The 27849-nt window shown below is 38.4% G+C and overlaps 1 protein-coding gene across 1 annotated transcript in view; it reads right to left on the bottom strand.

Annotated features, from left to right (window-relative positions):
* LOC145455736 (uncharacterized) overlaps positions 1-27849 on the bottom strand; it is a 61230-nt gene that overhangs the window by 17151 nt on the left and 16230 nt on the right. Inside the window, exons 23-76 of the mRNA XM_080333718.1 lie at positions 27719-27845; positions 27433-27571; positions 27264-27374; positions 26747-26935; positions 25942-26187; positions 24975-25131; positions 23313-23472; positions 23131-23243; positions 22907-22983; positions 22381-22579; positions 22049-22177; positions 21329-21460; positions 21133-21170; positions 20760-20958; positions 20191-20286; positions 20038-20135; positions 19478-19630; positions 19224-19422; positions 18277-18492; positions 16974-17147; positions 16825-16916; positions 16672-16762; positions 16316-16420; positions 15906-16148; positions 15686-15723; positions 15433-15628; positions 14615-14707; positions 14392-14486; positions 14097-14243; positions 13567-13741; positions 13288-13509; positions 12722-12916; positions 12064-12152; positions 11752-11842; positions 11517-11627; positions 10400-10645; positions 10301-10338; positions 9568-9748; positions 7855-7947; positions 7689-7783; positions 7280-7435; positions 6686-6857; positions 5601-5822; positions 5009-5215; positions 4861-4952; positions 4266-4350; positions 3992-4096; positions 3295-3534; positions 2699-2736; positions 2216-2411; positions 1683-1775; positions 1530-1624; positions 1245-1403; positions 500-728 (exon numbers count right to left, since the gene is read on the bottom strand). Of these exons, the coding sequence (XP_080189844.1) occupies positions 500-728; positions 1245-1403; positions 1530-1624; positions 1683-1775; positions 2216-2411; positions 2699-2736; positions 3295-3534; positions 3992-4096; positions 4266-4350; positions 4861-4952; positions 5009-5215; positions 5601-5822; positions 6686-6857; positions 7280-7435; positions 7689-7783; positions 7855-7947; positions 9568-9748; positions 10301-10338; positions 10400-10645; positions 11517-11627; positions 11752-11842; positions 12064-12152; positions 12722-12916; positions 13288-13509; positions 13567-13741; positions 14097-14243; positions 14392-14486; positions 14615-14707; positions 15433-15628; positions 15686-15723; positions 15906-16148; positions 16316-16420; positions 16672-16762; positions 16825-16916; positions 16974-17147; positions 18277-18492; positions 19224-19422; positions 19478-19630; positions 20038-20135; positions 20191-20286; positions 20760-20958; positions 21133-21170; positions 21329-21460; positions 22049-22177; positions 22381-22579; positions 22907-22983; positions 23131-23243; positions 23313-23472; positions 24975-25131; positions 25942-26187; positions 26747-26935; positions 27264-27374; positions 27433-27571; positions 27719-27845 (7677 nt within the window). The remainder of the gene's footprint in view (positions 1-499; positions 729-1244; positions 1404-1529; positions 1625-1682; positions 1776-2215; positions 2412-2698; positions 2737-3294; positions 3535-3991; positions 4097-4265; positions 4351-4860; positions 4953-5008; positions 5216-5600; positions 5823-6685; positions 6858-7279; positions 7436-7688; positions 7784-7854; positions 7948-9567; positions 9749-10300; positions 10339-10399; positions 10646-11516; positions 11628-11751; positions 11843-12063; positions 12153-12721; positions 12917-13287; positions 13510-13566; positions 13742-14096; positions 14244-14391; positions 14487-14614; positions 14708-15432; positions 15629-15685; positions 15724-15905; positions 16149-16315; positions 16421-16671; positions 16763-16824; positions 16917-16973; positions 17148-18276; positions 18493-19223; positions 19423-19477; positions 19631-20037; positions 20136-20190; positions 20287-20759; positions 20959-21132; positions 21171-21328; positions 21461-22048; positions 22178-22380; positions 22580-22906; positions 22984-23130; positions 23244-23312; positions 23473-24974; positions 25132-25941; positions 26188-26746; positions 26936-27263; positions 27375-27432; positions 27572-27718; positions 27846-27849) is intronic.

Raw genomic sequence — 27849 nt, 5'->3', positions numbered from 1 at the left:
AGAGTGTAAAGGCATACAAAAATCTACATTGTCCAAAGTTACCCCACATGCAGGGGTAACTTTGGACACGGATAATTTACGAAAATAAGGTATTTATTTATGAACATGAAGATTTTGGATTAAGCAATTCTATTCTTTGCTCCATGACCCATGAAAAACACAAAACTTGCCTCCCCTACACCCTAGCATTTCCAAGATACAAAGCGGAATTGTTGAAAATTGTCCAAAGTTACCCCGGTTTACGGAACTCCTGATTAACTGTGATCCTTAACCAAATTACCTACTTGTGTACTTCCAAGTCATCATTGATTCATTCATTCATTATCTACTTCCTCTTAAAGTAAATGTTATTTCTACTTCAACTTGGGTAGCAAATATGACTACTTTGAGTAAAACAGGCTAGTTTGGTAATGTGGAGCTAAAGATTGTGATTTTATACCACAGATGAACAAACTACTAATTATATATTGTGCGGGTATATTCATACAGCCAAACTAACCAAACACGCCGGTTGTTCGTCTCATGCCATTTGTGACGTCCAACTCCACCGAAAACACGCCTTTCGACACCGATACGAAGAGTCCAAGCTTTGGAAAGCGCATAGTCGCAAGTTGATAGCACGTGAAAAACCGGGCCCTCTCTTCTGCCGAATGGTTGTACGCCCACTTGGTTTGCACGCCATTATCCGATTCAGGAGCCAACATGCTCACTTTCCCATCAATAAATAGCTGTTAAAACATCATCAACTCTTGCGCAGAAGTACATTTAACGGACTAGCACCATTGTGTTTTGTTATAGTCACATTATTATTTGCAACGTTACTTAGATGAAATAGTCAAAACCATTTGAAAATATGCAACCTATATCAAAGCAAGAAAAATAGAATTTAAATTACACCTCTCTAGTACTGCTATCTACCGACAAGTTGATAATTCTTTAATTTTTGTACTTTATGTGAGATCTTCCATACATCATCCTCAGCTACCCCTTTTCATTTTAGTTCAAGTTGAATTTGGCATATGACTTATGGTAATTATTGTAAATTATAGATATGTTCAACAAAATAATGATTATACGGGAAAAGTCATTTGTGTTAAAAATATTTTGAGATCACGTCTGAGAAAATTGAACGTCCACTCTACAGTGATATACATTCAATCTCAGATTGCGATGCAATCGATGTTGATAGTAAGGTGTCCATCCGTCAGATGAGAAGTTACATAAAGGACATAAACACTACAAACCCTTTCTAACGGACGTCCGTAAACTATGTAAGTTCGATTCTCGTAAATCAATTTTAGATAATCCACACAAAATTTTCCAGTATCGAAATTTCCATTCGGATAGAGCTCATCACATGCACCAATGTTGAATTCAATCTGAAATCGATCGGTATGGATCTCCTGTAGAAATATTGATAACGTTAGGATTTAGGATAAAATAAGCTGTCAGCATCTGCCAAAGAAGCACAGGCACCAACATCCAAAGGTATAGACCAGCTGCTACTAAGCATCACTTTGAAAACATACCTTCAAGCCTAAGTAGGTACAGTTTGCTTGTAGATTGAACGGTTCCCGGCAATCCATCGGCTGCAAACTGTTTGACCCGATTCCAGTGGCCAAACCTGTAACACGACCACTAAAGTTGATACATGTTTCTCATTCCTGGATGACTACACTTACAGCTACACATAACTTGATTACAGCAACCGTCAAACTTCGTCGTGGTCTTCTGATTTGTGTTACATTTACGCGCAGGTGGACATTGCTTGGTCACTAGGTAGAGGATAATCATATTAGATAGAGTCAACTGTTAGGACCACAACTGAAGGAGGCTTTCGGGTACTTAGTTTCTTCAAATATTGCATTTTGAGTGCTGTGACATTATTGAACCTGCTGAATTGTAATAGCTTTATCATAAAGATTTTAATTTACTTTTACTGATGGTACAGAACTTCAATACATAATTGAATACGAATAACGCATTCATATTGGAATATACCCAAATATTTTAGGCTGACACTTGCACGGGGTAATCGTCAGCAACTAGTAAAGAATCCAAAATATTTTTGTACATCCACAGTCGTATCACCAAATATTATACTAGTTACTGAAGATTACTCCTGATAAGTTTCAGCCAAAAATACTTGGCTTTATTTGAATATGAATATTTATTCAACCTGAGTACTTTTACATTGCAAGGATCTGTGCATTACCGCATTCATATCGTTCTCCACAACATTGGTCGTTTGTGATATTGACTTTTTCTTCGCACGGACCACACTCGGTCATTTGATCACACTTTTTCACGACTTCCGCTGGCTCGGGACATGCGTCTGTGTTATTATTTTGCCAACTGACAATGACTATGGTGCATGGATCACCGTCATCGATAGGCAGCATTTGGCCAGCCTGATAAAGAAGAAGAATTTGTAAATGTGATTGTTTGTAACAAACACCACCGTTTATACTTTGGCTAAGATCAATTCTTTTGGCTCCCGACATAGTGAAAATCTAGTATGTAACATAACAAAACCAGACGAGTTCTAAACTGAAAACTTATGTGGAGCTTGATTGCCATTGAGTGAATACATGAGAATTACTGAAACAGTTTGCAGCTCTATGTAAATTGTATATTATTACTCCAACAAGTGCGTGACTCTTATTGTAGCGTTTTGCACATCAGTACAAGTATTCACCTCATAAAGTATTCCCTCGTAGATATGGTGGTCACATCCTGAAAATAGGCGGATTTATGAAATTCATTCAAGCAATTGTGATTTAAGAGCGTTCTGATAATAGTAAACAATAATGTAATGGGTTCTGATCACATCAAAGTATATAAAACTGTTTCATGCTATCCAATCCACAGAAAGAAAGCAGAGTTAAAGAAAATCTTGAAGCTGTCTCATCCAAACGTATAAATGCAAGGTCACAACACATGGTAGTCACGAACAAGCCATTAGACCTGGAATTGTTTGATTAGCAGACAGACATACTACATACTAGCAAGTAAGTGAATGATAAATGATCAATGATCATTATTGCAACTTCAGGGAAAATACGAACAAATTATAGCATAGCATCATAAAGTTATCTCTTGGTAAAATGAGCTTAGTTTAGGATGTAAACAGAAATGCTGACCCGGAACTTCATCGATAGCATCTAGCATTTATGTAAAGAAACCAACGTGCTTGGATATCTATATATCCTCAAATATCACTATACAACGGCAATACAAGTCACCATAAAACTGATATCATATTGATAAACCCTCATTACTATTACTACTCACTGCAATATTCGACTTGACAACATTCGGTTGATGCCGTTTCATTTACTATGACAGTATATCTGGAATCGGTGCATGTGATGTTTGTCGAACAATTTCGATATTCATCAACCATCTCATGCTGTCCGCATCCAGTTTCTGACACTCGGCAAATGTAACTGAGACACGGATTGTTAGTGTGAACAACCTCGCCTGGTGAGAATACACTTCCGTCAACGGGATTTTCACAGTTAGGGGTGCAAGCTGAAAATATGATACAAATCTTCAGTTGTGATGTTAGCAGAACACGACAATGGTTGAAATTTGCAATTTGGTGGTTTTTCGTAGTTGAAATTGTCGAGATCCTCACTAATCTACAATCCCAATAGCTTGGTACCGAACATTAGCACTGCCAGTATATCAATATTTATTAATTAACTTATTACATAGCTATATTTGGATATTTCTTTCACTAATGTTCGCCAATGGGCACCAACACCCAAAATATTCAATACTGGAGTACACAATTTCATAACCCAGGGTAAGCATGACATACAACATATCAAGTGCTATTCCATGGTACCATATCAATACCATGACTATTTACGTTTGGGATTTTTCAAATGGCGGAGCATAAAAAAGCTGCCATAATATGCTACATATGTTGCTTATTCTATCGCAAACGATTAATTATCCGCTAGCTTTAACCATCAATACTCACCGCAATCGCCGACAACAATCGGACAAAGACACTCATCAGTGCCATTGGTAGGAGCTTCCCAATTCGCAGGTGAATCTTTGCATGGGTTTTCACAACTTTGACAGCCTGTTTCATAAATGAATTCTTTATGTCCGTAACTAATATTAATCAAAATTAAGATATCCAGCAAGATACAGACGACAAAAAGTATACCATTCAACATTTTGCACGTCAAAAGAATATGGAAATTTGGGCAATGGGCGTGTGTTTGATATGGATGAAAAGATGAACTCACATTTTTCAAGGATGCAAGTATCACTGCTACTATCTTTCACATATCCGACATCGCAGCCACAGCCAGACGTAAATGTTCCACAGGGCTAAAACACAATTCCATATTTTGGTTGCAAAATGGAAGAATAATATTGTTAATAAGATAAGCCAGAGCAGGGTATCAGTACCCAGTCATTAAATTCACTGAAACAAAATATTATTAAGTTATTAAAAATAGCAAATAAAATAAAATCAGTGCAATGCAACATGTGAATAAGTTTTTTTCCATTATGCTATGGTAATGTCAAGGAACATTTTTGAATTAGAACTGACTGATTTCATGCTCATAGTGTTGTGCAAAGTACTGACGCAATTGCCATGTAGATTAAAAATAATGGTATATAACTAGATTCCAGCATAATAAACAGCCTACACTACAAGGCAGACAAAAACCATACAAGCAGACTTTAAAAAATGTGATCCCAAAGAGTTGAAAGCATATATGGCACCGCATTCGTGTATTGAATACTACAGCCACCATGTAACGCACATTTTAATATCAAACTACACAGAACATAAATCGCGCATAATTTCCACAACAAAAGAACACATCTCACAGGAATAAGATTCGAGCAAGTCCTTGTAAAATGGCAGACGTCTTCACACTCATAATAAATCTGATTAGCCGGACACGAAACATTCTTTTCAGCTAAATAGAATATAATTATAAACGCAAAAACTGCACACATGCAACCCCAGATTTACCTGCATCGCAGCCTAGGAGTTCAAAGTAATTAACGCATTGTCCGTTATCTCTTTTGCAACTTCTGATTTTGTCCAAAACAAAAGAATTGGTGCAAATTTCACATTGCGCTTTGATGGTATCCAGCGGTGTCACACTTTGATTGAAACACAGTAACTTTTCACATTTGTTGACGAGCAAAGTCATGTTTGATCCACCAGTACAATTTGCTGAAAACAGAGCATACAACACATGATTAATTATTTTTATGTGATGCAACAGCCTGATTTCATTGTGACATCATTGTCATCGGGATATTATAAACTTGCTTGGGATAGATTTAAAAACTTCAATACACAACTGATAGGTATATTCATATTGAAATGAACCCGAATATTTTCGGCTGACGCTCGTCAGGGGTAATCGTCAGCATCTAGTGTAGTATGTGTAGCTAGTGTAGTTGCTGACAATTACAGTGTCAGCCGGTAACATTCGGAATTATTACAATATGAATATGCTAGTTTGTTGTCTATGAGTTTATAGTTCGAAATCCATCCAATTTTCAACTATATTGAGATATCTAAAAGGATATTAGTGAAACAGTGAAGAAATTACCCAATCTTTCATCAAACAACACCAAACAAGGATTGTGGTATCCATAGTCTTCGCAAGACAGGCAGTCACTGAAACATTCCGCATAGCGCGAGCATCTCTCCTCTTGACATGTACCACTACGCCCACAGGGTGCGGAGCAGCTGGGATCCACTTGATAGTAGGAAATATCCACACTTTCCAATGGACACGACTCAGTTGTCGTGTTGCTCCACGCACAGTTACCTGTGACATATCTTTAATGTGAGTGTAGACTAGAAGAGCTATACAATTTTCTCTGTTCCAAGACGTCATTGCAGCTACTTAAGTAGAAGCAGAGTTGGTAAAAGTGGTGAGGGTTGGAAATCATGTAGCGGAATAAATAGAAGTAAAACATAAATTTCTACTCAATCACAATTTCCATGGCTTATCCATAGTACTTCAATTGAAAATAGAATGTCAAAGCCTGGCAAGTACTTCAGTAAGTAGTTTCAAATCGTAGATTTGTTCGAGGGATCGCACCTATTAGCAATTCACTGGTGGTGACTAATTTCGAAACTGCGAGCTGTGTCTTCGTGACTGACGCATAATGAGTAATGAAGCTACCGATGGGGGCAATGTATAAAAATAATTATTCAGTTACCTTGATGCGGGGGATATTTTGCCCGGTTGTTATGTCAATTTCACTCTTAAAAGTGATGCAAACATCTCCTAAAATACTTTCTATTTTAAAAATACGAAGTGTTAAAAGTTTGTTACTGACCAGTGACCACCTCTGAATAGACGTAGGATGTAGTGGCCTACAATCCAAGCTAATTCTACATAAATAGGAATACTAGGGACGTTTTGATAAGAACTCAAAAGACTTCTCTATGTACGTACGGAAGATGCATCCGGAATCTACAACTACTTTCCTAGTTCAATATGCACCATCGTGAATAAAGCACAATGACTAATAATGTTCCAAAATGGTGGGGTATCAAACGTAAGTACTGGGATTTTAGTACATTTAATGCAGATAGATGAATACCCAGGAAAAAAATGCCTTGCGTCGAACCGCAACAATAGACTGGAAACTGTTATTGACAGTTTTTTGACCTAATACATACCAAACACTCCTTCCGTTTCCCTTTCTCCCAGAGCATATAGCACGATAGTAAAGGCCCCCTTTACTTCATGAGTGTAAGTGATTTCGAGTCCAATATCACCGGCTATAATTTGAACTTGCGAGCCATGTATTATCACGGCAGTGTCAGCCGCTGGGGTTCCGATAATATTGGTCTGAACATTCAGGCAACAAATATTGGAGAATATTAGGCAACTCTCAAATTAGTCACACCCCGGTCACACTAACAATCGAGAGATCAGCTTTCCATGACCGGCATTCAGGTGTATGTACTTGAACCAATGGAAAGAGCGTACACATTATGCGTTGAAGTCATTTATTCAGTTATGAATTTCATAACAATAAAAGTCCCACAAGATTGCTAGACTATCAAGAGACAAGAAGATATCGAAATAACGGCTAATCAAAGCATCAGACTTGACCATTGACAGGAATGACAAATTTATCAATTAATATGGGTTACCTAATGAAAAAAGAGGCATAAGCGTAACAGCCCAACACAGAAACCACATGGTAACTGCGAATGTCACTTAATGAATACAAAGAAAGACATAGACTTGTTAGCGGTGACACATACTTGTCCTGATTCGGCGTCAATCTGATACACTGTGGATCCATAGTAAAGAGACAGCATTTTGAGGCATGTCTCGTCTTGTGTCACATTCGCATCTGGCCGTAGCTCGACACACGGCACAACTGTGATGTCGATTCTGTACCGATCGCTAGTGACATCCTAGAACACACGAAATATGGCAACCAGATGTGTGCCAATGCTATTTTTAGTTGAATCTACAATGTTTTATGTAAATAGAGAAATGTCACGACAAAATCACACAAACTATATTTATAATTTATTCGAAAGTGGAATCTGGTCAAGGGACCCTGAGATAGCAATTCATACCTACAACAGCTTAACCGCTAATAGAGAACTTGCTGAGAAATATAAGCCAACATATCAAACTATATCATGGCAGAAAAATCAATACCTTGACTCCAAGAAAAGTGCAATTGCCGCTGACAACAAAATCATCGCCACAATCGAATGAACTCATGATGGTCGTTCCGATACCAGTCGCTTTGCCTGATATACAATAACAATATATTTTGTTAGTGGCAACAGGCAAAAATTACTCCAGAAAAAGAGTTACTTACATACGCACAAGCTCTGCGGACAGCATCCAATATCACTGATTCTCTGCTCTTGGTTGGTGCCGCACTGTTCCACAGGCGGGCAATCGACTGGCCCTGGGCAACAAAATGAAAGTTTGATTTACTTGGAACTCAGTATGAGCGTGCAATAAATGCCGAGGGTGGTAAAAAGCTGTGTGTTATTTGCAAATGTTTCCAAACAAAAGATGTGCATGTACTCTAGCACAGTGGTTCTCAACCTTTTTCACCTCCCGGACCGGTAAAATTTCAAAAAATGTCTGGCGGACCGGTGAACTTTCAAAATTGAAATGAAGCCAAAATGTAAAGTATGCAACCGTTTTTTATAAACTATATGGTGCTAGAGAGTGACACTTAGTGGGTTTTGATCGTAATTAATTCGCTTTTGGATGGCATCCGTATGATTTTATGGCAGTGAGTCTGCTGAGTCGAGGTAAAATTGTCTGGTCAAGATAAACGTGCTACCACCGAGTGTCGTTTACAGTCTTTCGTGCCGAAGGCAGTGGCTCTAACCGACCACCCCAACGCGAATAATATTCTTGTCCTTGACAATACCGAGAGAAGAAGCGTTTCGGAGTAGAAGCAAGCACCTTGTCGTGCTACCTTGTTCATTGTCCACTGTCACCAAACGCAGGCTACTCTTGTAACTACGAATACCATGCGTGCCGCAGAAAAAACACCTTACAGCAGCTATACTGGCCATACACAAATCCGGGCCGAAAAATTACTTCGTCAGCACACCCCAAAAATATGTTGGTCTCTGGCCCCCACAGGGCGATAAGCCAAAGTTTCAGGGGATTTGCTCCCGGACCCAATAGTTGGGTGGATGTTTTCACATGCACTTGTCCGCACATTCGTTCTACTCAGTGCAAGCACAAAGAGTTTATGTTGCTTAAACGCAACAATAGCAAAAATTTTCGATCATTCATGACTGAATCGGTTTTCTCGCTGCCAAATTTTTGGCACAACTTTCAGAGTCCCATGTTAGCCTAAACTTCATTATGCGTTGGTTCGTCGTGGCGCGGTAATGACTGACGTCGCAATGCATAGTTCTATATATTTTGAGTATTTCTCGGAGAAGGGCACCTATAAGCAAAGCATTTAGTGACATTGAATCGCGCGAAAAGAAATTGAAAAGTGTTGGAAAAAGTTTCAAAAAAATACGCTCTGATTTATGCTCATTTGCAAAATAATTTTGGGCCATTTTCAAGCTCGTCCCCTCTCCAATTAAGCGGTTTGGGGTGCCACAGTGACGGTCCTGTACAAAATGAATCAATCAAAAACGAATGATCGCGAAAACTGCGCTGTTTAGCGATGAGTCAGCTCGTATCTCTATTGTGTTTGCCGCGTTCAACATTTCATTTTGAAATTACGGTAAAAATTGTAATATACGTGGCGGACTGGCACCGGTCCGCGGACCGGCAGTTGAGAACCACTGCTCTAGCATATTATAAATATGCAGACCGTCACTTTATTCATCCTAGTTTTTGTGGTCAAATTATCATTACTACTATTTTATAATTTAGTGTCAGACATACTGAGTGCAGAAGTATCCTAGTAAATCCTAAAAATATCTAAATAGGATTAAATTTTAAGATTTCGGAATCAATCAGTTCAAAGCGAATTTTGCCGGGTATGCTGCAAGCAGTGCATTCAAGATCAATGCAAAATATTCTCGATTATAATAACGGCACTCACCACACTCATGCTGCTCTCCACAGCAGGGGTCATAGCTCACGTCGACTTTGGTTTCACAATCGCCACACTCGAGCAACGTGGGGCAAAGAACCTCTTGTCTGACCACTTCGGGGCACTCACGCCCATCCACATATTTTACCAGCGATTCGGAACAGTTTGGACCTGGAATAGTCTCCCCTGCCTATTCAGCAAGGGAAAATTAGAAATTATAATGAAATGTATAAAATGAAAAAGGTGCGCAGTGCACATTCACTTTAAACATGAGCATTGTACCGACATTCAAAAGATACAAAATTAAACAAGTATTTTCATCAAAATCAGGGTTGTTACCAAGTAACAGGGTCACATAGTCAAGTCCGAGAGCAAAGGGTAGAATTTGAGTCAAGGTGTTGAGACTCGAGTGAGAGCCCAAATCGTAGTGTTCATTGCTCATTATCGAGTTCAAGTCAGGTTCAACTCACTTTTTTGAAACTCTTAGGTGATATCGAATGCCTTACATTCATAATATACTCAATTTCTCACTTTTAACAAGTTCATTCAAACAGATAAATGTCAATGTCTAGGTCTAATTTTCAAGTATCGGTCCTGGTACACGAGATTTGAATCAAGTCATCTGAAATGTCTCGAGTCATATGACCTGGTCGAGTCAATACACAAATTACTCAAGTCGAGTCAAGTCAACTGAAAATGGCGACACGAGTGATTACAACCCTGATCAAAATATACGACTGACCTTATACAGCTTTCCTTCGTGGATCGTACCGTCGCAAACTGAATGAAAACCAGCAGTATTCATCATCACAAACTGAAATTATTTCACAATCCAACTTACAGCATGTGTATCGAGTGCAGCATGTATCACTGCTCGTATTGTTTACACGAAGTGAAAACCTAGAATCGGTACAGACGTTGATGTCTGGACACTCTCTCCGTCTGTTTGTCGTAGACACTTTTCCACATTCCGTAGTTCTGTTCACAGGACACGAGTACGTGATGCATTTGTCAGTCGTGCTCTCGGACTCCTGCCCCGGGTTCATAGCCTCGAACGTGTCAGGATTTTGACATTTCGGGGTGCACGCTGTGAAATAATGGAGTGAATGCACACACACGAATCAAATAGTGGAAGTTAGAGGAGTATGTAAATAAGGATTTACCAATTACACGGAAATGAATGGGTGAATTGATTCCAAACACGACTGTGGATTCCAAGTCTTGGAGTCTGCGTTTCATGAAATATTTTTTTGATAGCAGAGAAATTTTGTAACACCTTTCGGAGTCTGAACTTGCTAAAAATGCCCTAACTTTGACTGTAGCTACTTAAAAATCAAATCAAACGTTCTCAAATGCTACTAAAAAGTGTCATTTCAGATACAGAGGTTATCAATCGAATAATATGTTGATATTGAAATAAACATGAATATTTTCTGCTGTCACTCGTCAGGCGTAATCGTCAGCAACTAGTAGAGAATTGCAAAGAACATTTTATATCAACAATCATATCGTCAAATATGACGTCATCGGCATGAAGTTATCAACTTTTTTACGTAGGCGGTCATTTACAAACTTAATTTCTTTCAGAGACTATTAATTTAAATTAAAAAAAAACAGGTTGATTCAATCGGTAATAATAATAATAACGAAAAATGTAATGAACACATAATTTTCCAAATAGATTTACAGGAATGTTGGAGTCAGAGTTATGTGAAGAAATTATTACTAGTCATAGTCAGAGCACTATATTGAAACTGTCTGTTGATGGTAAAGTGAACGGACTCAAGAGCGCTGTCTGTAACAAAGTAATCTAAGTTGTCCAGGATATGGTACACGCATACCATAAAAATTCAAAGGTGTTCCGAGGATCAAAATGATTTTCTACATGTGTTCATGAAAATCGACAGTGCAAAAATCGCACATGTACAAACAAACTTGAAGTTACTCAAAAGTCCTACCGCAAGAATTCTCCTCGTAGACCGGGCAGTCGCATTCGTCAATCCGTAAAACGTTAGATTGTATGTTAGATCCGAATGGTGCGCACGGGTCTTCGGTACATCCGTTGCAACCTGCGTGATTGAAGAGCAGATGTTAGCTATGTGAAGAAATAAACAGAGCATAGGAAATTGTTCGGCATACACAGTGAATATACCAACAATGGAGTAAGTAGCATTATGGATAATGTAGACTTACAAGATTCTTTTATGCACTCGCTACTGGTTGAGCTTTTCTTGATCAGTCCGTCAGGACATGCACAGCCCGGGGCATAGGTTCGTCCACATGGCTAAACACAATTTTTTTTATTCATTTCTCATCTATAAATTTGCTTTGAAAATATCAGGGCTGTCAGAGGTGTGGAGTTATGGACTGTTTGCGTCGTGCTGGCAATCGCTTTCAAGTAGCCTAATGCTTGTCAAAGCTCGAAAGCCCCTGCTTCTGAGTATTATATGTTAGTAATTATAATCATGTAACTGATTGATTGCTGTTGCTAAAACTATATCTTACCTGATTCCAATCGCAAGATCTTTCAATGCTACAGATATCCCAACATTCACTGTAGATTTGTGCACCAGGACATGTCACGTTTTTCTTGTCTGCACAACAAGCAACTGGTTAGACCGGTTACATAAACCAATGTATGATGGTATCGGTGCTGATGGAGATACGGTAACGTAAACTGTGTGAATAGATCTGGCACGACGCTAGGATCAAACAAAATTTTATATTTTTTCAAATCTCGACCAACTAATCCAAACCTACTCTATTCAGAGGCAAATCGCAACATAAATCTGGATATCCTAATCCTAATTCAATATCCTCTCGATAGTGTTCAAAATCTGACAGTCAGAATGAGACAGGTTAAAACCCGTCCAAATTCATTGAACCATCTGCCCAACTCTTAATTGAAACCCACACAGTGAATTAGAACAATTCAAAATTTTCCAACATAAAATCCTGAGGGATATCTCAACAAGCTTGACATTTTGATTATGTGACATGCTGAATAATATTGATCGCAGATTATAAATATCCTTGAATTAGAGTCTTCGTGAAAATGTGTCAATGCGAAATGATTATGTTTGACAAACTACAGGAAGTGCTGAAATTGTGTAATCATAAAAGTAGAAGTTGGATTCTGCGAGACGATTAGACAACATCTCACCTTGCACGCAGCCAAATTCAGCTGTGTAGTTACCACAGATGCCCTTGTCTCGTTTACATTCACCGACTTTTTCAGCTATATAACGATTGCCGCATATATCGCAAACTCCTCCGGGGTCTATCGTGCCATTGAAACACTGATGCAATACGCATTCCTCCAATAACATAGTGATATTCTCCTCTCGAAAGCAGTCCTCTGAAGAAGGATAAAATTAGAAGAGTCTTAGGTTCCAAAGAAAAGGAATAATGAAAAAAATCTCCTCAATAACGTGATGGATGATCAAAATGAAGAAAGTATAGAATGTAAATAGGAAAATCACTGCAGTTACTATCGCCAATGACACAGGTTATCATTATCATTCATTAGCATTTCCATCACTTGAGAACACTGCAATAGTACAATATAATGAAAAGATAGGAAAGAGTCGAAACGACTTGGAATAATCGACACTAATGACAAAAATGTTCAGCAGAAAGATATTTTTTGGTGCAAGACAAAATCTAAAATGATCAATTTGCTAAATTTATGTATGTTGCGTTAAAAACGATTAAAAAATTACATCTTACCAAACGTCTCGTTCATCAAGGCTAAGCACGGATTGCTAAATCCCAGATCTTCACAAGTGTGACATTCCGCAATACAATCTTTAGAATCGTTACAACGATCCTCCACACAAGACATGCCCATACCACACGGAGTCACGCAATTCAAGTCCGTTTGATACCGTGTGATATTAATCGGCCTCAGAGGACACATATTAGTGGAGGTATCACTCCAAGCACAATTGCCTAAAAATAAGCTCATTTACAGAATAAATCATAATGAGAATTATTAAAAAAGTTTACCCAGAATTCCATCAGTTTCCCTTCCGTTGTCTGCGGCGTCCAAGACTATTGTGAAAATACCACCACCTTCCCGGGACCAACCGACAAACAGACCAACGGTTGCAACTTCTATCGATATATACTCTGACATATTCCCGATTTTAACGTCAGCCATGTTCGGGTTACTGATTTCAAGCTAAATCGAAAATATCCGAAAGAAAATCATTATAATAAACTGTACAGGTGAATAGCCTCAGTCCACTACTAAGACATTCTAATTTTGAAAGGGGTGTTTCTTGAGGTCAATTCCAAAGAAGTAGTGATAAAAATGCTGTATGGGTATACCTAGAGACGAAAATCCTCTAGGCTTTTTACTTTCAACTTGAAATGAAAATAAAGCATTCGCATTTAAATATCGTGACATCCCCCTCGTATAATAGGCCTATATTTCTTCATTAAAATGTGAGTGTGATTCAATAATACAACGTGAAACAGTGCGGATCAAACCCCGATCGAAACAACACTCGAATTAAAGTTATCAATCTGCTTACATATCCAGTTGCTGCAAATATCCGATACTCTGCAGTCAAGTATGTCAGTCTCAGACTTTCCAGGCATGTCTCATCCGATTTTGTGGGATTGAGCTGATTACACGGCACCACCGTGATTTCAATTTTGTAATCGTCTGATTTCACATCCTGTCAAAAAGAGATCAATGTCACAAGCTGAAGTATTCAGTAAAATGTTTAATGTGTGTAACATTATGTATATTAGTGGGTTTTTTGAGAAAATTCGTCAATGTGATAAAAAAGCTAATGGAAAATCGTATTCTGAATTTATGTGTACCTTGAGAGCAAGATAAGTACAATTTCCTTTCAATTCATAGCTTTGCCGGCAATCAAGAGTGTTGATCTTTGATGTCCCGATACCGGTAGCTTTACCTGATCAATCATATAAATGGTCACATACATTTTAGCGTCCAGTAGCATACTGCCCACATGAGATGATCAGAAAAAAGTTCACTTTGATATATTTAGATTATTACAGAAACTATATGCAGCATACTTACATGAACAGGTAATATTTTCACAGCAATCGTTGATAGTTCTAATGGGATGCTGAGTTCCGAGACACTGTGTTGCATTTGGACAGGCTTTAGGCACTGAAACAATATTTTAGGATGTTATGCATAATTTAACAAAAGTAAAGAGCTTTGAACCGGGTTTCGTAATAAGAAAATATAAGAATTTGATGCCAATTCCCACCAAAGTGATATATATATATTTATAGAGAGAGAGAGAGTCTTTATTTTTGATCCAACAGATATACATAACAACCAGACAGCAATAATTCGTTATTAGATAGGAATGATAAATACGACCTTGGAGGTCAACTAGTCTGGTCACATCCGCATCAAACAGGTACACTTGTCTCTACACAGACTGGCTGTAAGAAAAGCTATTTAAAATGGGAAATTAAAATAAAGTAAAAATTAAGGGAAATTATCAAATTCAGGAGGCAAAGTTTCTTTTTTATCAAAAATCCTAGTGTCAAGAGAACATAACTAGATGAATAGCAAGACCTTTAAAATTTAGTTCAATCACAAGGTTAACCAATCAGTTTCATACTCATACTCATAAATCACAAGATATCAGAAAGCATCATTGAACAAAAACCAGTTCTACCAATTACTCGGCTATTTCAACTGAGAGGTAAGCACATTTTTCTGAAGTACTCAAGTCGGTTTCGTTTACAGCCAAGTGCTTGATTCTGTATTCAAACTATTTCAACTTATTAAGTCATATGTCAATCAGGGCACTGGGAATTTGCTTTGTTAATATATTTGAAATATGTCAAGGAGTAAAATAATTATATTCCAGCACTCACCACACTCGTACATTTGGCCACAACAATCGTCATATGTCGCATTCTTCTCAACTTCACACGCTCCACAAATCGGGTCAGCTTGACAAATTTTCGTCTGTTTCTTCAATATAGGACACGTGTTCGGATTGTCATCCGGATATTGGACAACCCAAGTACTACAATTGCCAGAATCCAAATTTGGCACGATCACCCCAGCCTGAATAATTCAAATATAAATACGTTTGATCATAACTACAACATCAAGCATCGCTACCTTGTAACGTACACCATTCACAACATAGTGGTCGCACACTGTAATAGATAAGAAATACGGGTTTTATTATTGCCAGTATCCCCTTGACATAGTAGTCAAGTCAGCTCATATTTGAAATCCAGTGGTGCTTGATTTTTCAATATCCCATAGAACCGAATTATGAGAACACATGCAATATCCCGATTAATCTATTCCCAAAGGACTTCATTACCAGTCTTACCGCAGTAATATTCTTTACAGCATTGATCGGTGGAGGTTGTATTGAGCATTTTCGTGTACTTTTCACTGGGACACTCTGTCGCGTTTGGGCAATCACTCGACTTATCCAGCGTTTCATAATTTCCGCATTTGCCGGCATCCGTTTGTGGACAGAAATAGCTTACACATGGATTTTGGCCAGGCGATGATTCACCTGGGTTTATAAGCTCGCCATTCACAGGATTCACACAATTCGGGGTGCACACTGCGATAAAATCAAACATTAGGATTTCATGACAGGCAATTTAAACCAATATATCACAAACAGAAATGCTGTGACAATGCAAAGAAAATCGAGGATCATGGAAGCTTTCATGTGACAACTGGGATTCGGTTACCACAAACATTGTCAGAAAACAAACACTATCTTACGGCACTGTCCTTGATATACATTGCATCCACATTCATCGACACCTGTCATTGTCGCTTGCATGTTAGCTGGCATAGAGTCACACGGATTTTCACATTCTCTGCAGCCTGGAAGATTGATCAGTCATCTTGGTTTCATAGAAAAGCTTGTTATCATACTCAATTCCATTTTGGTAAAATTTGCACTGCCCTCAATAGAACGGTCAAGTGTACAGTTTGGAGTCAGAGTCAGAAGTACCGGTACATGTAAAAATGAATTCTAATAGAATGAAATTCAAGACTGTCCATGTGAAAAGCATTGGTTAACAACAGGGAGAAAAGATATTGGCATATTGTAAATTATTACCACAAATTCTTACATTGCCTTTTGACACAGTTATCACTCGTTACAGTTTCTTTTACATATCCCGGCAAACACCGACATGCCTCAACATAGCTTTCTCCGCAGCTCTTAATACAGATAAAAGACTCATCATTCATTGTAAATTATTAGAACAGCAATGAAATATTACCACAAAGGCTGTGCTACCGCAAGTCTCCGAAATACGGCATCGATCGATGCATTCCAGGGTTTGATTTCCAGGGCATGTAATGTTCGTTGGTACTGCAACATAACATCGTTAACATAGTCAATTTAGAATCACTTACCAATTTGCATTACCGGTACACCCCAATGTCTCGTAGATCTTCGAGCACGGGTGACATTTGTCCAAAAATTTTCGGATTACAACACTGCTGCACACAGAGCATTGCACGGCGGCATGTGAGGAGTTAGATACGCAATTCGACATGTTGCACTGATGATATTCTGCCATAGGGTTGTCGAAGCAATCCGCTGTTGAAAAAGTCAATGAATTGCACATGGATAATTGTGGCAAGTGCAATGTGCAATTGTGCATCCTTGAAGTAACTGTGTAGGCTATACTGTATAAGCCTGATGCGGTGATTTAATAATATTCGCCCGTAAACACAACGACATGAACGTATAACAATTTATCAACTGTCATTGGACCGTTACAGCCGAATCCGGACTTCAGGCATGCTCCTGATAACTAGGCTATTGATCATGCCATTATCAAAGTCAAATTAAATCAGCGTTAGATTTACCTTCGAATATTGGAACAGATCAATAACAACTTGAATATAATGATTAATGTGTCATAGCTCGTAGCACATAGTCATTTTTATTCTGTTACGCATTCAGTCCTAGTTCGAGTAATTCTACAAAAGGTGGCGTCCAAGTCCAAAAATACAATTTTCAGTCACAAACTATTATCAACGGGCCATGTTTCACCATCATAAACTGGTGGTAATGTGACATAATAGCGGATCTTTAATCGCATGGTAAGTTTTGAAAGTAACGTGATAGTGTAGTTTGATGAATAGCTTCGGGTTTGTGGAGTAGTGTTAAAGAAAATTTTAAGTTTTCAAACCTATAAAGGGATATGTAGCAGTTAAATATTGTCGAATACTTCAAAATCCAAAATGGCGACGCGGTCTGAGCAAAATGATCTCGCGGGCCGCGTGTTTTAGACGCCTGTCGTCGTATAGTAGAGTTGTTCAAAAATTGACTCTCGGGAAATGATTGATTTCAGTCAGTTTCCTGTGTGTCTAGTGGCCGTAAAACACCGTCGACGTTCAACTACTGACCCGATTATGACCCAATCCTAGTTTATGCGTGCTGCCCAATGTTCTATACAAGGACTGATATGAACCTGTTGAATGGTGGGACTTCGCCATTGTTGCCATACCTTATGTAGTAACACTGCGACTGGATGTAGATTCATTGAACTGATACTTCATCAACATTGGTTAGATCAATTTGCAGGTGGGTCTAACAAAGAAGTTGTCAAAAAGGGCTCAGATTACAATTTTAGAGCACGAGATGTGGGATAAAAACTGTCGGTCAATTTTGAACAGTTCATTACACAAACACCAATTAAACAAAATACTGCGTTTCTCACCAAGTTCAGGTGACAGTAGTATTTCACAAGGATTGACATGTCCATACTGTGCACAGTTGCCGCAAGATGTTGACGAGCAAACGTCTGCATTAATGCAGGCGGCATCATTGCACAATTCAGCCTCGCATGCCAAAACGCAATTGTCATCAATAGTCTCTTGATCGAGATTGGATGCAGAGACGTTGCAACCTTGAGATCCATTCCGCGAGCACTCCCCTTGTATGAAGGAAATTAAATGAAATTGTGGAAACTTCCTAGGGCAGGATTGTCAAGCTGAGTGTCGAGCGAGATAGTGTAATGGTTATGCGTCCGGCTTCTCGAGCGGTAGGTCGTGAGTTCGATCCCCGGCCGGGTCATACCAAAGACTCGAAAAATGGTATCCGCAGCTATCCTGCTAGGCGCTCAGCAATCACGGATAGCATGGAGGAGTAAAAAAAAACGGGGGCGCAGACTAGATGACCTCATGGGGCCGTATCGCAACTCCGTCGCCAAAGCATCGCGATGGTGCAGGCGAGAAAGAATATCATATCTCTCTCTCTCTCTCTGAGTTTGTGTCTAAAGACAGATTGATTCAGACCTTTTGAACCTATGCCGGAAGAATTACCATAGAGAGGACAAAAAAACTTCAAATCTGGATCATTGCTTTCTGCAGAGCATTTTATCATCACATTCAAGTTAAATATCTAATGACCACAAGGGCTGTGATTGGCTAAAGTGAATTTTGCCATCAAATTTCATTCTGCAAGGATTTTTTAAAACTAAAATGCCAACTCATCACATTGAAATCATTTTAAATGTGCATTTTCTGGTAAATAGCGCAAATAACTTAGTACAAAAAAAACTCCATGTTGTATGTCTTACATTGTTGCCCTTGGGATTATTGGTGTTGGAGATTTTTTAGCTGTGACGAGACTCAAATATACAAACGTAAACTACGTCAGACTCACCACACAAGCCACCAACGCCGAAGGAGGCATTTCTCAAAAACAAATTGAATACTCCTTGATCCCTAGTCTCGTAGATGAGAGAGATACCCAATTTGTGTATGTCCAATGATATTGCGCTACGGGAGACATAATCTGGCATGAACATCAAATCGAAGAAGCCGGTCTGGTCATTTGTCGTGTGATACCCGTCAATGTAAATCTTGAAGTAAAACACTTTGAGAATTTGGAATTTCAAGTACTCGGACGTGACTTACTTCCTTGTTTAAAACGTCAAATTGGATCAACGAATCGTAGTAAGTAACATTGAGAACAGTGATGCAGGACACAGGTGGAGACATCAAGTCCGGATACAGCGTTGAACATCGATCGGACTCAATTGCGATAGACAATTTCGAGGAATTGCCCATCTGCATGACGAAGTTTAATAAATTATTTCAAATTGGAAGATTTGGGCTATGACATGACCCGATGCCAACATTTATAACCTTGTATGGAAACTCGCTTTCGAAAATGTTTGTACTGTGATTACTTGCATATGTAACTATATGTTATAAATCAAACTCAAATAATAATTCAATATTTTCAGTGAACACTGTACGTACACCTAAGATTATACTAGATAAGACTACTCCTATTTATCATGCCCGCTGTTGTGTAATTACAGCATATGTAAAATAAATGTCGTTTATTTTCTGACTGTGTTTTACCAATGGCAATTAAATAATGCTACAGTCAACTTACGGACAACATTTGTTGAATTTCAAAAGTAAGGATATGATGAAGGCAAAAGTTACCAGTCTTTAATATCACAAACCTGGAAAACGGTATAACCACACACCGCCATTTCAAAAGTGTATGTCTGGTTGCAGTTGAACGGTTTAAATGCCGTAGATCCGATGCCCAAACAAGCGCCTGGATAATCACAGCATTAAAAGGAATCACGGTACCGCAATTCTATGAAGCTTACATGAACACCGCCTCTGGATACAGCATGGCGATACGGTGCTATACGACTCCACCTCGTTAGGGCCACAGGTTTCATTGGCTGGACACAGCTTTGGAACTGAAAAAGAATTTAGCCACATTTACTAGAAGCAAAATCACTGACATTAGAATATGTAAGAACATCTCATCGAGAATTGGTAATGGTGATGGCGAGACTTATCAATAAAGTTTGATATCGGAAAATTATTATCAATACCTGAAAGCTTGGAAATAGTTGAATAAATGCACAAAACCGGTGGAATATCCATATTTTAAAAATTCTATCGTTTTATCGCTTCCTTGGCCCACTTGAGCATCGGACTAAATATGATTTTGCACGCAACACACCATTCAAATTGGCGCTTATTCGCAGGCCGCCCTGCATTAGCTGATGAAGGCTGTTACAATTTCTCATTTTATTATTATGGTTAACTTCACTAATCCAAACTATGTTTGCTTTAATATTTTTCCCTAATAAAATATCAGACGAATGAGTTGGTATTTCATATATGTCTTGAATATTAGTACATAGAATTACAAAATAATGCTTACCGCATTTTGTGTTATGCGGACAGCAAACATCAGTCTCATCCGCGATCTCATCTTCACAAACATCGCATGCTGATGAATTGGTGCACTCTACTTTGCCAGGCATCACAGTCGGGCAATCGTCGGGATCTTCACTATCTTTGACAACTTTCAAAGTAGAACATCCAGTCGGATCATACGGATCCGGAAATACATCTCCCACCTTGACCACAAACGTAGTATTAGAGTGCAGGCACACTAGGCAGATGTGCGAGGTTATACGAATATCCATGGGAATATTCAGGTACACAAAGACGAGACTGTTTCATAAGAGCATTTCTTTTTTTCCACTGCTTCAATGCACGTATTTCAATATCACAATTTGGAATAGACTCACCAAGTACTTTTTACCCCCAATGGAGTACTTATCACACACTGAAAATAAAGATGTTCAAATTAGAATCCTAGCTTTCTTTGTCTTGAAAAAACTTAAGTAGGTTTGTTAAACGATTAGATTCTACAGCAGTAATCGAAAAAAGTTAGTTACATTTTTGTTATAACCGTTTCCGTGTATTAACCATCGTCGAACTCACCGCATCTATATGAAGGGCAGCAATCATTTGTCCCAGGCTGGCTACCAGCATAGACACGACTTTGTGAAAAGAAACAGCTGAAATCATGCCAAGTGTCACATAGCGTTTTGAGTACCGTCGCATTATTACAGGCTACAATAAAACAGAAATATGTTAGGCGTGTCAGATATGTTGGATCACTGTTTAGGGTAACAGATCACTGGCATTCTACAAAACACTAATACAGTGCGGCATTCACAGTGAATACCGATATATTAGGGTTACCATATATTTTGGATTCGGGAACGGAGGACACTTTAATAGTTAGTTTACCGAAATTGAAAACTGCTAAAGGAGGACGTATGGTAACCCTTGGATATATGGCATTACTCATAAAAGAACGCAAGTGAATAGGCAATGAAGCCATAGTGAACCCTGTCATTGAATAACACGGTGGTGCTTAGTGAACGACACTGACACTCAAATGAACATGAATTCTGCCTTTAAATTTAAACACTATTTAAAAGTTAGCAGAATGATAGATAGAAAAGAACACGCGACGTGTCAGCAAAGCAAGACACCACCTTGCTATTCTGCGATTTATAATAAATGAACATTTTATGTCAACCGGGTAATAGAAATATTCACACCTCTTTTTTAACAAGCCAAAAATTCAAGATTTTTAGGGAAATCCAATTTTCTTCCTTATAAATACTGTTCTGAGCGAAAAGCAGTGCATACCACATTCAAAATTTGGGCAGCATCCGTCAGTGCCTGGATATGGGCCGATGTAATTCCTTTGTTGATATTCAGAACATGCAACGTCATCCCTCTTCAACGGACACTTGTCTTCTTTTGTTTTATTGCAAACTGAATGAGGCAGAGAAATTTCATGATACAGCCCAAAAAGATAACATAGAACTTGAAAACGATATCAGGCGAGATCATTATTACACTAATTTACAACTGTCTTAGATTTCAAGACCATGAAACAACTTGTATCAACTGGAAATTGGAATCTTCTAGTTTTTCATGAACTGTTCACGAATGTACAAAAATATAAATAATCGTACTGCAAGTTTCTTCGACACAACACCTATCCGGATCATCTGCGGAGGGGTATGTGATTGGGACAGGTACTTCCCAGGCGCGACAAGTGACCGCGGCACAGCTTGATGTACGATTTTCCGTGGTAACGGCAGCAGGACATTTGTCATCAACAGACAGACATATCTTTGTTATGCAAGGGCCCTCTTGCCAGCTATGATTTACCTAAATAAAGAAGGATAAGACTACCGTGATATTACTTTGGTGGCAAAGTAATTTAAGTCAGACCTAAGCTACTGTAGAATGTTTGTAATGTATCTATAACTGCAGGCAATCAAAATATATGAACACGGATGGCATGAAATGTCAAAAAATATTCGAATGAAAACGATAGAATTCCAAACCTTGTATCAGTATTCCCATATTACTATTACAAATAGATGTTCAACATGTAGGATTGCTGCAGAACAAGAGCAACTACCATCACCGCAGCTTAGCTTTAGCATACCTAGACATAATTAATTCAAATTTGATCTCCGAAATTTCACTTACCTCAACGACAGTGCCGTTTGCAGTGGTACAAGGTGGGCATGCACTTGTACCAGTAGTGACCCCGGTAGTGGAAATGGCTGAAATAGTCAAATTGAGAGTCGGTTTTTCATAAACAATACCACAAAATATCAATATATCATCTTAATATGAGGTCTATCGTAGATTGTAATTCATCAGAAATGAAAAAGAACCGAGATTTTAAATCTGTTAAACGTGAAAAATACCTGATGAAATGACCATTGATGTAAAGACAGTAGTTGCGGTCGTTGTTACAGTAGTAACAGGACTTGGACACGTAGGACACAAATCACCGTGCATGCAAGATTTCGTAGCGACGCTGTGAAGTACACAAAGACTTGATAATAGATCGTGTATCATTACTATTGACAGGCTTGAATGAACTCACTCATAAACATAGTGACGTGGACAATGGGGAAAGCATCCTTCTACGCATGGAAGAGGGCATGGTGCGTTCCTGTGGCAACATGTATCCGGGCAAGGGTTTCCGCACACCTCGTACTTCCACACGCAAGTGTCGTTTTTATTGTACGTCTCACACATGGTGGCTGAAAGATAATGAAATGTCCCAAGCTGAGTTCAAATGGTTGAATATTCAAGATCGTTCAGGAAAGTAAAAGCACTGTATCTGGAAAAAAGCTTCAAGTATGCTCAGTGGAGATGGAGTGCTCGAGTAGATTTTGCCTACTTTAATTACTTACACCAGTGGTTATGATTTCTGACTACTCATACTGATCAGTTTCGATGCAAAACTATTTGCTTTTTACAATTGGACATATGTGTAGCATAAAGTAGTTTTTGGATTGGTTTGCACCACTTCTATGTGTGAAATTATAACAACCCGGTCCAATTACCCGATGTTTCTTGGTCGCAATATATATTTTCGATTATCGCTCGATTTTAAGTGTCATTATTAGGGTGATGGTATAATGGTGATGATTCCGGCTTCTTGATCGGTAGGACTCTGAAGACTCGAAAACTGGTATCCGCAGCTATCCTTCTAGGTGCTCAGCATCCACGGATAGCATGGAGGAGAAAAAAGGTGACTAGGTGACGATACGGTCGTATCTCCATCGTCAAAGCATCTCGATGGTGCAGGCGAAAAAGAATATATTAACTCTTTTGACATTGCAAAAAAAGGAAAAATTTTGTGAAAATTGTAGCGTTAGGTGAAAAAATTGTCAAAATTTGTTTCCAAATTCAAAATCAAATTGCATTTCGTCGGTGTTGTAGAGATTGCACTGTCAGTGAACTTATCATTTGACATTTTACACCTTGTAGCCTATTTTGCAGGATTACTGATGTAGATGGCCCATTGTCTACTCATTGTTTATCATAAACCATCAAATGAAACAAATAAGTTGACATGGCGTGACGATCAGCATATTTAAAAACGATAAAATTTTCAGTAGGTCCGAACTTTTTCCTAGCTCACGCCGATATGTCAAATCTGAATCTGAAACTTGACTGCGTGGTGGACATTGGTTTTTATAACACAGTGGTTTTCAGCGTATCATTGAATTGCAAGAAGTTAACAAAACTCAGAATTGGGTTGCGGTGTGCGATGTCGACAACAGTGCCAGTATGAAGTAACAAGTGTGTTATCCTTATTCTTGTACTGCTACTTCGTAAGGACATTGAGTTCCAGCCAAAATGTAAAAAAGTAATACAATATCAACATTATGTGCATCAATGCCTAATTTAAATACTTGAGTGCAAAATTTTGTCAAAATGAAAATTTTTATTGTCAAAAAATCTCAATCCTCCGTTTTTAAGGTAAAAAATAATCGCCCTAGTCATCAGTCATTTTCTGTTGCCGAAAAGATGCATCTCGAAAATTAGTAAGTACCCTGCCTTCGATTTAGTACTAATAGTATTCGATATCTTGACCAAATCTATCTTCCTCAGTTGTTTTCCACTATAAGGAGTCTTGGTGGACATTGGGAATCACTACTACTTGTAGTTCAGTAGCAATGCTGACTACATTTACCACCTCTAATCTTCAGCAAATAAAAATTGAAATTTCCCGCAGGTTATGATTGATACTCACGGCACATCTGCGGGCTTCTCCACTTCACGTAAATTCCTTTCAGCGAGCAAGCGTGAGCGTAGGCGGCTACGGCAGTGCAGAAACACTCGCAGTCACCCCCGGATTCACAACCGCAAGTGTCACTCAAGCAATATTCGTAGTATCGTTCATGATTCACCTATAATATACGATGATGTAGAATTAGAGACTTGAATTTAAGGCTTGATGATAGAAGAGAGAATAATTTGAATAAATATTATTGGATGTTACACACGCAAGGGTTGAAAGAAGTCCATCACATGTATTATGTATGATTATGTTAATATCCTCAATTTAATGACGACCGGACATTACAGATATTAACAATTTCCTGACATCAACACACGATTTTGCAGTTCAATACCGGCAACGAAGAGGCTTGTAGGATACAGTTGTTGAATAATCATGGTACGTAGTAACTATTAATTGACCTTTCGTTAGATATGCTGGTTATGACTTATTTTCACAAAACTGTTGTAATATGGCATACTACCTTTTCTTTCGGTGCATGATAACCGTTCTATTCTTCAGTTGACTTATGTATACCGTATACCCATGGCATGCTTAATGCTAAATTTACAAAATTCCCCTATAAATGATAATGTAAAAAGGAATATTTGGTATTTGTAAGTTGTATCTTAGAATATTGTGATTGTATCAAACTTGCAAACAAAAAAAGAATTTGATGCCAGTCAGACAACTGTGTACAAGGTCTCGACGGCATACGCTTTTCATTGTTTTGAAAGGTGCGTCCACAATAACATTTGTTCATTCGAAGAACTAAAAAGCTATAGGCATGATAAGGGACTTAAACGGAGTTGAATTCAAAACTGTAGTCATATTCTGTACCACCATTCAGCTATTCAAATTTTTTAATGTATTTGCTGAATTCTTATGATCACTACAGTAAAGTAACACCCATTTAACAAAATAACAACTTTCCCATTACCACATTGTGACATGGTGCAAACACGTCCCCTTCGATAATGGCGCATTGTCTCTCTGCCCAGCTCTTTCTCACAGGATACTGATCGCAAAGTTCATTGGGAACGATTCGGTTGCTTCCTACACACTGCGGCATCAATCGCCAATGGTGGCCGAATTCGTTGGGAGTAGAGACAGAGCCTTTGCTCGGATTCACAAAATCGTCATTGCTATTCCCATTGAAATTCCCACACATGCCACAGACACGGCTCTGAGGTAGACAAGTAACTGGCAGTTGTCAACATCTCTGATGCAACGGAAAAGTAGAAGTAGTGTATAGCGCAATCCAATTTTAACAGGACTCCCAAAAACTTCAATGGAACCACGCATAACAGATGTATTAATATCAAAAGACAGCAACAAATTTCTCATCAAGTTAAAATTCCAATTATTTGTTTGGAGATGCATACCGTAGCCTACTTATACATTCTGGTTTAATATCTATTTTTGAAAGTTTCATCTGTTCGCAGAATTTCTCAGTTCATAAGCAGCAAAGGTTGAGTTCCACTGGTTTAGAGCATTGTATCTAAGTCATATACTGCATTTTGAAATTTTACATTTTGAATTGCTAGCTAACAAAGAATGCCCAAAAGCTTCATGATATGTCGAAGCGAGGACAAGATCTACATGACTACCAAGAGAAAGAGAAGTAATCTGATGAAAAACATTTCCTTCAAAGGCTATCAATTGAACATTCTGATTCTATATAATCGCACCGATCAGTTCTAGTGCGATAAAAATATACCTTCTTTACAATCGACACATCCTACCTTGTAAACCGGCGACAGATGGATGTATATTCTCGTGGCTTGATCCCACAAGACTCTCACACCGATACCAGTAGTGACATAGACAAAGAATCCATGATTCGATATTTGAAACGGAATGCCTTGCTGAAGAGGATTTGGATTTTCTGCCACGATCGGTGCTACACCGGACTTCAAAGTTATTAATGAGTGCTAGAAATAGATTGTTGCATGCGGTTTATAAATATGGAAAATTTCTTTGTGAAAAACAGAAAAAGAATTTCAGAGATTGCTACCATTCAATGTGATGTTTGAGATATAGCAAGTATCAACTAATACAAGGATCAATGAAAACGGCAATTTACATTTCAATATGCAAGTAAGATGAATTGCTAACAATGCTGACTGACAATGTATTGAACTTGAAATAAGTGTGTTTCCGGATTGTTATGCAATTCATGTGGATGGGATTCCTTATATTCATAACTCCACCAATGATACCGGTACCACTTTGCTACGGCAAGAAATCATTGATTCTCACCCCGAGTGTGATATGTACTGTCCGCGAACATGTATATCCCAAGGTTTCGCATAAGTTTGACATATATGAGATAACAAACGTGCCATTTTCAGGGTTGTTCCCACAGAAGTCCTGCAAATCCCACAATTATATAAAAAAAGGAGGAATAAGAGGAAAATATTAGACATACCCGAACTAAAAGGTATTCGCAGTCTCCTTTAAAATCAAATTCTTTCCCGTCAAATGTCGAGAAATGGGATTCGCCGATAGCATGACACTCACCGTCGCACATAACTTTAGTACATGACCATTTACCGGATTTACAAGTGCTGTGAAACATGGTGGAAACTTCATATGCTACACATTAGTATATAAACTAGACATGGTACTGCTAAATATGGAATGTTGTGGATTAGGGATAATGTAGTTTCTGTTCATGTTCAGATGGTCACTGCAAATAGCCAAAAAAGACATACCATGTGTTGCAATCTAATTGTATTTCCTTGCCGTTGTCGTAATATTCGTAGTTGTGATAGCAGGGACAATCCGTGGGTGAAATGCATTTTTCCTGGTGAAGAACTAGTCCATCAGGGCACATGCATCCTGA

Source organism: Botryllus schlosseri, chromosome 14, assembly GCF_051294905.1.
Source record: "Botryllus schlosseri isolate E-star chromosome 14, Bs_hap1, whole genome shotgun sequence".
NCBI lineage: Eukaryota > Metazoa > Chordata > Ascidiacea > Stolidobranchia > Styelidae > Botryllus > Botryllus schlosseri.
The sequence above is the reverse complement of the archived record's forward strand: the minus strand, read 5'-3'. Positions and strand labels throughout refer to the sequence as shown.